This window comes from Anguilla anguilla, chromosome 11 (genome assembly GCF_013347855.1).
Source record: "Anguilla anguilla isolate fAngAng1 chromosome 11, fAngAng1.pri, whole genome shotgun sequence".
Lineage (NCBI taxonomy): Eukaryota > Metazoa > Chordata > Actinopteri > Anguilliformes > Anguillidae > Anguilla > Anguilla anguilla.
Window position 1 is genome coordinate 8,978,053 of NC_049211.1, and position 13,710 is coordinate 8,991,762.

At 40.8% G+C, this 13,710-nt stretch overlaps 1 protein-coding gene across 1 annotated transcript in view; it reads right to left on the minus strand.

Moving 5' to 3' along the window:
- nphp4 (nephronophthisis 4) overlaps positions 1–13,710 on the minus strand; it is a 154,343-nt gene that overhangs the window by 55,649 nt on the left and 84,984 nt on the right. Inside the window, exon 10 of the mRNA XM_035381236.1 lies at positions 785–976. Coding sequence (XP_035237127.1) covers positions 785–976 — 192 coding nt within the window. The remainder of the gene's footprint in view (positions 1–784; positions 977–13,710) is intronic.

Sequence of the window (13,710 nt, forward strand, 5' to 3'; positions counted from 1 at the left end):
AACAACCATTTCAAATGAAGCCTTATGTAAAAAAAGAGTTATATCCTAACTGACCTAAACCTAAATAATTTTCATCCACCAAAATGAACATTTACTGCCAAGATGTGCCATCATACAGAATACAATATACACTGCTATATTTGAAACTACAGTAAATGTAGGAGCACCATGTATGTGTCTGTATCTAGGAGAGATAGGCATAAAAAAAGTGTTAATTTGCAATAGTGAATTAGTACATTAATCTTAATCTTAGGCCAAACATGTTTAGGATGGGTTGTCAACAAGCTGTGCTATACTGAAGCACAAACACAGTTATAGATTAGATATGTGCACATGTCACAGGTATCTTTTAAAACATTATAAGGGATACCTGTGACATACGCATATTGCAATATGCATCAATTGAATGCTGAGTATTACTAATACATAACAAAATGTGGAGCCATTGGACATGCTCATGAGTACTTTGTAGAGAAATAAAGTGAGAAAAACGGCCTGGTTGTAGAAACAATAAAAGCAAAAAGGAGAAGTGAAGAGATGGAAACTTGGAAAGGAAGACAGAGCTTTCTACAGCAGTTTTTAATTTAGCCTTTACTGAACAGAGGCATCTCACTGAGACTGAAGATCTGGCAAAGGCAGCAATGCATACAAATGGCATACAAAAAAAAATCACACCTGAGGCCACATAAGGCCACTAAACCAGCGGACTTGTGACGAAGAAAGGCTCAGATGTAACTGCCTTCACCCACAAAGTGACAGTTAAACGGACACTGCGCTCGAGTACCTCGGTGGAGCTTCGGTCCGGGGGCGGGGCCGCATACACCATGACCCCGCTGGGGCCGCGAACGTCGCCGCCCTGCAGGGCCAGAGTCACGTCTGCGGCGGCGGAGCTCCCCGGCTCCTGGAACGGGCACCAGACGGCCCAGCGCAGGCACTGCATGAAGGCCGTCCTGGAGAAGGAGGACGCCATAGTCACCTGCAGGGGTTCAGGAGACAAAACAAATTACAGCCAATCACCCGCTAGGAAAGCCCACCCCAAAAAAACACACGGTAATAATAATAATAATAATAATATGTGTCAGGTACTTCATTTTGTGGCTGCAATGACCTTGGGGAACGGGGGGGAAAAACACTGCTAACTGGGAAAATCAATCACTGAGTCACTCAAAAAGTGAGACACCCCGTCTCCAGAATAAGAATCGTTAATGGACACTAGACCGGAACATTATAATGGGGAAAGAAAGGGTGAAATATATTTTGGAAATCAAAGAGGTTCTGCTGCCCGCTCTTCAGGAAAAGCTAGGACCTAGCTCTGTCCTGACCTCCTCAACACACGTGAAAAGCTGTAAATTCAGCACACTCCTTTGAGCCGAAGCACCAATTCAATCCTCTGGAAAAAAACCAAGCTCTATAGGAACAGACGTGTATTCCATGTTGTATCAATTACCCAGGATCAAGAATTCCTCCTCGTATCATAAAAAAGGTGCTTCTCAAGCGCTTTACAGTAGAGCCACTTATCTACATCCCCCTGTTTGCACAAGGGTGACAGAACCTCGCACAATCTTTCACAGAAACCTCTGCCAGTCCGTTCTAATGGAAAAAAATGATGCTGCTTATTTGTAGATTGGTACATCGTTTTATTTTCACTGTTTATCATTTTTGTTATTTATTTTCTAATTTGGTTTTTATTAATTTCATTAATTTTGGCAGAAACAAATGGCACTTCAATATGTGAAATACAATTTTCCAGGAGATTTATAGTTCCATGCATTAATTGCTGTGTACTGCCAATAAACACAGCCATTCTGTTTGACCTCGTATCTTAAAATAACCAATCTGTTCTTCAACACAGCAACTGTTCAATTTAATATATGCACAAAATCAGGAGAAGTCAGAGTCAAGTTAATTTTCACGAAAAGACCATTTTCCACCTCTACTGGTACTCAGACTGTGAAGTGAAGTGACCTTCACAAATGGACTTGTAAAATATATATCTAACACTTCCCCTTTCCAGTGAATTGTTCTAAAAGGAAAATGCCAAGCGTTCCCCATTTGATGGACCTTTCAATTCTGAATTAGAAAGCCCGCATTTAATTCTTGCGAGCACTGCTGCTTAAGAAATAAATTCTTCTGGATGAGCAGTCTCCGGTCAGAGCCAAAGCACAGTGTTACATAAACCTAAGTTTCAGGGTTTGTTTGGCAGTGACATTTTCAATCCAATACAGTGGTTGATGAAAGGGGTGCTTTTCTTCAGGGCGGACAGCTACATCCTATGGAATCCTATTCTATGGAACCGCATGGGGGAAAAAAGGGTGGGGGGGGGGGGGTAAATGTCTTGCTAACTATAGGTTTGAAGGGTGAATTACACCAGTAAAATTTATGTAATATATTTATTGAACTCTATTGAATCCCGTGGGGATGATTTGCCCGCAGCAAATCCCATCCTAGTTACTTAGGAGCAGAGGGCAGCCACAATGCAGCGCCTGGGGACTGGCTCCAGTTCTGAGGCCAGAGCCTCGGTCAAGGGCAATGACAGGAGCGCACCTAACATGCATGCCTTTCAGTGTGGGAGGAGACCAGAGGAGACGCACGCAAACACGGGGAGAACATGCAAACCCCACGCAGAGGCGACTCTGCCAGGACTCAAACCATTCATATTCACTGGGAATGAAACAGACCAGAAAGCATCCTACATAAAAGATAACAAAAAACAAAGAAAAAAAATAGAATACGATGGATAATAGAATTCTTAAAAAAATAACTTAAAAAGGGTTAAATCAAAAAAGAAATTATTTCCACAAGCACTGAATATGTGGTGTAGAACAAAATGTGCTACAGCGAACTCCACTCTCAACCCAAAAAGGGTGACATTTGCTCAATCTTAAGTGGGACTCTACTTCCACAGGCCTTCACTCAATCACAGCACAAAAAAATCCAGAAGGGAAAACTGCTTAACAAAGGCACCAAGATGTTCTGTGTGCTCCATAAGAACACCCCCCCCCCCCCCCCCCTTCTTGGATGAGCAATCCGTTATGAAAATAAGCAAAGCAGGGATAATACAAAAAGATGATTAAACACAGGAGTGCGTTTAAAATTACTAGACCTTGATGTTCTTTCTTTATTTCACAGCCCTACGCAAATGGGAGGCCAGACCGTATTTGACCAGCTATAATGGCTGTGAGGAGAAGCAGAGTCCAGGCATCCTTTCATAAAAGAATAAGAGGGTCTACCGTGAAAGAGCTCTCGCAGAATGCATTCACGTTAGATGACACGCTGTACAGAATGCAGGAATTATGCCTTTTTTGACAGGCTGACACCTTTGTAAAGGGAATCATTCTGGAAAAAAGCAACATCCTGAAATCAAATGTTTTGAAGTTCTCATCACAGAAGCGTCTGTCACCGTTTCAAATCCAGTATGACCAGTTTTCAGGTTGAAAAAAGCAATGGACTGTAGTTGTAGATTTTTTTCAATTCTCTTAAATTAAAATATATCACTATACCGGTGACTGTCTTTAGCCAGGAAGACTTCAAGTCCCTGTTTGCTCTGTTGTAAATCTGAGGTTTTTTAAAAGCATTAGCATAAATGGAAATATCCGTTTTAAAAGTTTAAAAGCTTGTAACCTTATTTGGGTTAATGATCACATTTTCCCTGGTAGGAATGACCAATTAATCAACCGTAATGAACACCGGCCTTTTGAAAATCCAGTCTTCAAGGAAGACTTTGATTTTTCTTTTCTTCTCCCCCCACCCCCCACCCACGCTTCATTTTGTTTGCACCTAATTTCACAGCGCCAGCGGTGGTTTGGAGGGGTGGGGGTTGGGGGGGGGGGGGGGGGGGGGGGGGGGTTCGCCTCATGGTCATCTGTGTCCTTTCATATTTATTTCCAGCAACACCTGCACTTTTCAGAATGGAAGTGTGAATCCTGATTTTTCCAGGGGAAGCCCACGGACACAGCTAACGAATCTGAGGCAGTTACAAACGTTTCCTGACCATTCACAGTTGCACTGAGCACGCCTGCGATGTTTCCGTAAAAATTCTGCAGCCAATTATGCGGACCAGCATACCATATGCAGTGACATTTTGAATGTTGACAAGTCAAAGTGCATCACACAGCATGTGGTAAAAAAAAAATTTAAAAAAAGATCCTAAGCCAAAAAATCATATCAAAGTATTTCTTTACGCTTCTGAGCACGCTCAAGTACTGTCCTAATGTAGGAAACCCACCACACTGATCTGAGATGGCTGAGTCATTTCAAACAACTTCTGTACACATTTCTAGGAACTGAGGATGCGTACATTTTGAAATACAGAATGTTCCGCGCATTACTGCGCAAACACGGTTTTCGGTCATTGTCAAGCTTGGCTTTGGTTACTATTCATAGATTATAAGAGGAGAAACAGTTGCAGCTACCAAGTAAGAAGTGAAAGAGCTGTGTTAAAACACCTTTTAGACGACTGGCACACACTCTCAAAAGTCTGCCCATGAGGCCACCTGGCCCAGGAGCCGTGCGAGGCTGAATGCCTGAGGCAGCGGCCAACCACTCCCTCTGGCAGCAGCATTGTATTAGACCTGGGAGCTCTCTCACAGATAGCTTCGCTCACTTACTAAAATCAACAGAATCAAATCTTCCATAGAATATGTTTAAATCATTTTAAAAGGCCAGATTCCCCTAAAGTTGTCCATTTGTCTCTTGGTCGACAATTTTATGGACTTTTTAAAACGATTTAAATCACTTAATGGCCGATTCCTTGAGGTACAGACAAATTAAGTAACTGCACAACCATGACCAAACAGCAAGCACAGTTCACAAGTACAACATATGTTACACTTTTTGTTGTGAAGCATAGCGTTTCATCCATCAGATCAGTCTTTATAAGAGGGACCTGCCAGGTTTCATTTTCTCAACTGCCTGAACACAATTATTTTTAATTTAATTTCTTGTGTTTTTTTTTATTTTTTATTTTTTAATTAAAGTAACTTAGCTATTGGTATTGTCTAAATACATCTGTATAATGAAATAGCTGACTTAATTATGACAGAACACTAATTACAGGGGCAATTTCAATGTCATCTTTGTCATCAAGCAATTCTGGTATTGCACGACTCAACTTGAAACCAAGAAATAATCATTTCTGTCTCTGTTACCCAGGAGAAACCCTTGTGCAGAAGACCAGCATTACCGTCAGGTTTCAGGTCATTTAAAAAAATCCACGCTTAAATTAGTGGTAATTTGGGAAAATCCATGAGATTCAGACAAACCCCGTATTGAGATTTTCCCTTTGATTCCATTTTAAAAACAGTCAGAAAAAATATTTTTCACATTTTACCAAATCTTTTTCAGAAATTTTCAGAATCTCCAAACGCAGGTCAATGGAGAAAGACACAAACTGTCAGTAAAAGAGTGGTTTTCAATTCCGACTCATTCAGGTACAAAAATCCAAATATTTAAACATACTGTATATATTCAAACAATGATCTAACTCGATTTTCTTTTTTTTTTAAGCAAGAAGCAAAAAGCATTAATGTCACACCTCAAATATAAAGACATTTTGGCAGGATTGGGCATAAGCAGAGTGATGTCGCAGTCAATTCTTCTGTTTACTTCAGATGATTATAAGGAAAAACAGTTTTTTCCCCCCTTTTGAGCTGAACAGAAAATTCACACCTTGGTGCAAACTTAAAATCCAATGCGGAAGTGATTTTTACCTGTAAACACGCTCCATCCCCTTCACATACACAGTAATTACCTGAATAAATTACCCGTGGTGTTGACTGCACTAGCATTTATTTGCATGGCACTGGGTGCTATGTAACCATGGTGATGCCTACATTCCGATAATGTACTTCATAAGTCACTAGCAGGACCAACTCTGCATTCGCTTCAGAAAAGAACAGCCAGAAAATGAAACTGCAATACAATCTTTAAAAAAAATTAAATAAAATAAAGCTACAAAATTGTAGTAAAGAAGTCAAAAGAAAAAATACTTAATGAGCTATGAATATTTTTAAATACTTTACAAATGAGGTCCATTAACTAGGTTATGAACACATAATAAACAATTTTAAGCCGTCAAAAAAAGAGATGTTTGTATGATCTTTCTTCTACATAAGACTCTAAAAAGTACAATAGAAGTAAAAATAATCTCTTACATTTCTTACTTTGCATTAACAAATCATGAATATGAATATTGGCTGTGGCAGCAGCATCGGGAATACCAATCCCATCTGGTACAATTTAGAAATGTACGTACGAGCCATCATTGGATCGATTCTCCAATATTTATGATTATCTTCAGGGAACTGGTTATCAAGGATTGCCATTATAATGAGTGCCTAAGATATATAATGTAAGCTGTGAACTTTAGCAGGGGGAAGAAATTCAAACCAAGGTAGCATTACAATTTGGAAGCACAAAAAAATACACTTCCCTTAATAGATGTAAGACGAAATACGAATTTGTCAACGAATAGACGAAAGCTGTTTTCAAAGACAGTTACAGGCAACATGGCAGTCCCCTAAGTAAGTTAATGTACAAGTATTTTAAAACAATCTCGAAACAATCTGCTTGCAGCTATCAAACCAAAGCTGCTGGGTTTTGATGTAAACAAATCTAAATGTATAGCTTACACCAACTTGTTTTTTCATTTTAAACGAGACCAGGTCGAAACCTAGTATATGGCTGGACCTAACACACTTCATCCGACCGACCAATGGTATAACTTCATAACTTAGCCGAACAATGGTGTAACTTCATCACTCAGTCACAGACATTTGCGTTTGTAGGGCCAGCCCCGCTGTTGTGGTGTAGCCAAAAATGGGGTGAATAAATGTTAACTGCTTCTTTTAACCGAGCAGAGATTTCCACTCCATGATACTGCATTATCATGTGCTTTCATGGCAGTCATTTAAAGGACACAGACATAATTCAAATAAACACAAAAGCTTAGGCATACATATGTTTCAGCAGTGGCTGTACAACCAGGACTCTCCACAAATAAATCAAGTAAACAGATAAATAAACACCGACAAGAAATTAATCAACACTAAAAGGAATGAATAAAAATGTTTTTCACAGGAAACATGGCTTACCTAATTCAAACAGATATATCTTTCTGAATACAAGCTCCCGGGCAAATTGGTTTAGTGTGACTAAGATGTCAGTATTTGAGAAGGTAGTGGCCATTTGCAGGTTAACCACCTCTAACCCATAAAAAGCAAAACAACAGAAAAGCATCAGAGCACATTCCGTACATTATAATAATTCTGTGGCTGAGTGTACCCAATTTAATTTTGCCTCCCTCTGTTATATATAATTTGGGCATTAAACTCTATTTTACTTGACTAGGGGCTGTTTATATCTCATATCAGACAGAGGGGGAAAGAAATAAGCATTTACCCAGCTGCTGAATGCGGATAAGTTGCTTGTGGCGTGTTACTTACGAGGCTCTACCAGCCACTTAGGCACAAGCCCCTTTTTAACATTCAAATCCAATCAGATGCTTTCATTTAGCACATTAGTGTTCTCTTAGAGCTCAGAAATCAATGACACAAGACTAGAGGAAAATACCAGAAGCTCAAACAAACAATAAGGCTGCCTGCCTCCTCCAGCAGGAGATAAGTAGCTGTGCAGGCTAATGAAAGCTCAGAAGCGCTCCCCCACCCCCCCCAGGCACCCCCTCCCTCCCACCCCCATCTCAGCGGCTAAACTCTTCCACGGTCACTTTCCCCATTCAGGGTTTTTCAGCAGGCTGTGGCAGCTAGCTGTGATGGACACTGACAGGGGTACAGGAACAGCATCCATTATCTTATCAACTATCGACTAGAACACCTGTGATGCAAATGAACTGACACTACACATGGCATTTATGACATCCAGTTTGACTCATGTGGGCCACCGTATGCTAAGGGTAGCGGAGGATTATTTCAACGTGGGACTTTAACGGGCTGGCAGTTTAAATATTCATAAGGATGGGGACAGGGAGGCAGCCCAGATAGGAGTGATCAAAGTTAGGTACTGTATCACCAGTGAGCAAGCCATAAATGCCTTTCATAGCAGAATTTTTTTAAGGTGGTTTGGCGCAGACAGTAGTGTGAACGAAGAGGAAATGTCGTGCTCTGAAGTACTTTTTACAAATGACTAATAATTGTTCCTGAAGAGGATTCACCAGCCATTAATTATGATTTGAATCAAACTGCCACTGAATCAAAGATTCACACCCAGAAGTAAACAGACTTGTGAAGATACGGAGACGGCTTAAAGAAGTCATCCGGTAAACGGAAATATAACACACACAAGCAGTCAAGAGAAATGATGGGTTAACGATGCTGGTAGGCAAAGCAAATGGGAATCATATAACATTTCTATTCTTAATGCCATCTGCATGCTCTCGGGAAGATGATAATTAATTCATGATAAGAACAAACAACTTGTTTTTTTTTTTTTTAAGTGGTCAATGAACATGCGATTTTTAAATGCCACAAATCTCATTTGCAACGACTATGCCCTCTGAGCCTTGCATTACAATGAGCACAATTAAGATGCAAATGTCGAGAAAAGAAAAAAAAAAGGTTCAGGAATGTCCATTCCATGATAGGATTTGATGTAATATGTGAGTACACTTTTATTTAATTTTACAGAACTGGCTAGCCGTGTCGCTACTGTAGCCATAAAAAATGTGGAACAGCAACACACCAGTTGGCTGTACCCCTGAGGCGCTATACTAAAACTATGAATTAGCCAGCAGCATGAATATTACCATGCAATGTTATCTGAGGTAATGTCTCAAAGAAAGCCGTTAGGAAAAAAATTCCAAACAGTAATTAATTCCTGCCCAATACTACAATTGTATATTGTGCCTTAAATTAACATTTTAAGACCTGGACTTTGGTTTTTTTTTTTTTTTTTTTTTTTAATCTGGTGATTGGGGGATTGAATAAAGAGTCTGCAGATTGACAGTCGACTTCAAAGATTAAGGCACAGAGTTGTATCCTTGCCTGATTTCAACTGTTTAAAAAAATAAGATGTGGCAAACTGCCATGCGGCGTTTCCATCTACAGAACTTGTCCTAATTGCATTGACACACAGGACAGGTGTGTGCTCATTCCAAATTGGAATGAAATGTACAAACGGATATAACATTTTTTGTTTTATTTTGAAGTCTTGACCAAGTCCCAAATCTACATGAAACAGGCATGCTTATATGAATGGACACATGAATGATTTATAATGCACCAGCGCCTGAAAACTTTCCTCCTCCCAGTCAGGCAAACAGACACAGCTTCTCACTTAATCTTTCCCTTCAGACGGCTCATTATGACGAATCAATAAATTAGCCGGACAGCCGCGGACAGACATTATTAATTATGACGGAGTAAGACGGGGGAATACTGACTATTCCATTTCATCCTCGCCACAGCCACGCAAAAAGCAAAATAAAACGTTTGGCACAGACACATTTGATTCATAGCTTTGCAACTAAATGACAAAAAAACAACTAGAAACTCTGAGCTCTGCAGCGAGCTTCATAAGTGAAGAAAAAGTCAATAAAGGACAGGGAATTGAACAACTCCCCGGCCCGGTACGCTCCGATCGCTTCTGACAACGCGGTTCAAGCACACAGTTTTGCCATTTTACTCCAGGGTAAAGCGATCTAATTCGTGCAGCGTACGGGGCTAACTGGACGGGCCTGTCGATGGGTTCATGAGCACTCGCTGTCACTTTTAAAAACGCTCTTAAACAGACACAATGGCACGGTTCAATGAATGTGGGTGGAATAATGCATCCTAGCTATACCCCTTATGAAATGGGCGACGATAGCTTTTTTTTTCTATCCAGTAGCATTATTGCCTGTGGGTTCGGTGGAGCAATCATCAGTTGAACATGCTGCATCGCCGCAACTTCCCTGTTGCGCAGCCTTACTTTCTGAGGTTGCATACATGGTTCCATACATGCTACATACATGTTAATCGGTTAATCGGCTTCATCTACCCACGTAGTATTTCTGTACTTCTAAAGATGCCCAGAAACTTCCAGATTACGTGCTGCCCAGATTAAAACATTACCCTGATAGAAAGCCCTATAGTACACAGCAAATTTATGCTGGCTTCATTCTTGCTGTGGTTGCTGCAGTTGCCTGTGGTCTAGTTACTAATTATTATTGAGAACATTATGAAAGAGTTATTCATAACAATTATTTATGAATAAATCTGGCAGGCTCTTACGCTCAGGGCACCGTGAACAGCATTACTTGATAAGGTTGGTCGACATGAGGCTATAATGTGAGTGAAAACAATAATAATTAAGAAATAAATATCATAAACTAACAACAAGTTAGAACCATGACAAACAGCATACATAAACAAGACTCATAATATTCTACAGAATAGGCTCCAGAACCCACCACAGACCATTTGAAAAAGATGCTTTTTCTATACATCTGGCACCAGGAGCATATCTAAAAAGCATCATAGCTCTGGATTTTAAGTAGTCATAATGTAGGTGGACAAAGCATGTAGTACAGTAACCTACTGGAAATGTCCACTCTATAGACAAAAGACAGATTTCATCATGAATATCAGCTGCGTAACACACTCAGGCCATCTGGTCCACATGTCTGCTCGGCACATTGGTGAGATGGGTGACCGCTCACCCATTTCCCAATTATGTGCCATTTGGTTGTCGGACAGCGTACCACATCCTACGCCACTGGACACACATCTAATTCCTCCTTCCTTCTGCCTCTGTCACAAAACCAGGACAGCAGGTGCTACGGTTTGAAACCTGGACCAAGGAGAAACTGGTTGTCAACGAAGCGAAGCGGTCTCTGATTTATAACGGCCATTACTCATTCGAAGCCCCACCCCGCCCCGCCCCCCACCCCCCACCCCCACCCCCCCAGCGCGTTGATCGATACGGCGAGTGGAAGACGTGTGTGACCCCCAGACCCGCCGCTGCCAGCCGCACCGGCACACGGACAAAGCCACGACCGAATAAACAAAGACGACGGTGAACATGATGAAATCCGTCGGCCCGCCCTTCGGTTCCATCGTTGAATAAAATACCGGCTGAGCCTCATGTAGACATGCAATACATTTGTGCTCTATTGCTGTTTGTGTATTGAAGTTATAATGATTTATTAGTACTGTTATCCATTTACTGCCAATATCACATTTGCTACATTTTGGTTTTTGGGCTAAACATTTAATTTTAAATGTAAAGTTTTTATGTTATTAGGGATGAAGAGAGAGAGAATTTTCAATTATCCCCCTCTGTCAAACTGTTAGTTAGCAAATTTGAAGTTAGGTGAACAGTTTTTGTAGTTTTCGGCTGTGCAGGAATAGGTCTTTTACTAACAAACCATTTGGTATTTTTAGCTAGCATGCCCTTCGTAGTCCACAAGCTAATGTCCTTTCAATATAAGCAGATTCCATGTGCTGCTGCACATATTTTCCCTAGTTCCAAGTAACTGAATTCGGGTGGATTCAGTAGTCATGATCCATGTTGGAGCCAATGTAGGAAAAGATCTTAGGTTCGGTAGGACAAATTTGCAGCACAAGAACCTCTATTGGTGGCCTAACTTGAAAATTCCTGGGAATCCGTAGGAATTCTCAGGCAGCACATGCTGATAAGGAGACGCTGCAATTCACTAGAAAATTCCAAACATGGTGATAAACCTGGTGCAGGGAAAAAGAGAACAGGACTACAGGCCACTGGGGCTCCTTAAGAACCAGGGCTATGTGGGGCTGTGTGGGGCCAGCATAAGCTTGGGGAGCAGAGAACTAATCATGGGACATCAGGGGCAGGGAGATTAATTATTCATAAGGTTGGGGAGGTGCAGGCAGCCTGGATAGGCGCTATTAAAGCCAGGTACAATAATGCCACTGAGGCTTCCGTAAAGACCTTTTAGAGCAAAGGTGGTTTGGTGGTGACAGAAAGTGTTGTAGTCTGTCACACACTGAAGTCCCTTTGTTTAAATGCAAGAAGAATGCAAACCACAGACTGAGGCTGCCATAACTAACAGGGTTACAACATAGCTGGAATTACAGAGATGTGGCTTGGAGCAATGCCTGAGATGAAACTGCAGAGAGGTATAAATTCATCAGGAAGGATGGGACCAATAAGAGGTGGGAGTGTAGCCCATTATCATCTCATTTCCAGGGGGGATATATGAATTAGGCTACTGGGAAGGGACCTGACTTGAAAGGAATATGCTGCAGGTCTCCAGCTTCAGGCAGTACAGTAAGTGCTATGCTATATGGAGTCAGGAAGGAGAGACATTAATAATGGGTGACTTCAATTATTAAATGGGACACTGTGCTAGGACAGGGAAAATGTGAAGAGGAGTTTTCACATATTGAAAATGACTTTTTCCCCCCCCACCGTTTGTACTTCGGCCCAGGAGAGGAAAATCAATTCGGGATCTGGTTTTGCGTAATAATCCTGACATAATTTGCAGCTCAGAGGTGGTGGGAGAGCCACTCAGGACGAGCGATCACAGTGCAGTCAGTTTTGATGTACTTCGACAAGACCGCCACCGTCCAACTGTAATAAGAAATGAGAGAATAAATAACGTCCACTGAGTAAAACTTCTCGATTTCAGGACTGCAATAAGTCAAATGCAAGAGATTCTCTTGAGGTAAATTCCAAAATTAATTTTTGAAAAGCTGAAATAGCAGACACAAGCAAACAAATGACAAAAAATAAGGTAGCAGGCCCTGCTGATGTATCAAAAAAACTTGTAATTTATGCAGTCAAAAAACTGAATAAACATCAAACGACTGGAAGCAAGGTAGATTAATTCCATTATTTAAGAAGGGGTCCATACTGATCCAGGATACTGCAAGCCTATTAGTTTAATTTGCCTCTTAAGTAAAATACTGGAATCTATCATTAGGGACAAGTTTGATTTATTCTTTGAAAAAACCTCCTGGACATCTTTGAGGAGGTTACAAAGTGTTTTGACTCAAGCCAAGCTTATGTTGTTATGCACAGGGACTTCCAAAAAGCATCTGATTAATTATGATATGAGTAGCGTCTGATAAAGTATTATATGAATACCATTAGATAAAGCATGCTACATTATAATGGGAAAGAAACTGAATAAATTAAAGGAAGTAATGATGATGCTATACAATGCCTCCATCAGACTACACTTTGAATACTGAGTGCAGTTCTGGTCATCACACAAGCAAAAATCTCAAAAATGTACCAAAAAAAGAAGACAATTGGTTCTTGATATGCAATACAGAAGTTAAAAGTAAAGGGTAAATAATAAACTATTCAGGCTCAGGAAAAGACAAAAGTGGAATTTTTAACTTCATAAATGGGCCTACAGGGAACTACAAAAGATTTTTCAGGTTCTGTTCTGTCAGCAGAACAGGAGGATATCAGTTAAGGGCCCATTTCATAAAGACATCAGGAAGTATTTTTACAGAGCTGTAAATGTAGGGAGCAGCTTGCCAGGACATGTTTTAAAGACTGAAACCCCTCTGGATCCTCCAGGACAGGCCCCATGCTGGATAGTCTGGACTGTAGGTAAGGAATGAGCCAACATTAGCTGAATGGTCCGTTCTCGTCAGTATGCGTTCTTATATTCTTAGCAGTAGTTGTTGCTGGGGACTTCACTGAGACCACGGATGGCACTTGTCCAAGAGAAGGGTACCAAACTTTGGAGGAGGACGGTTTCAAGAGCTCTGGACTGATCTAACA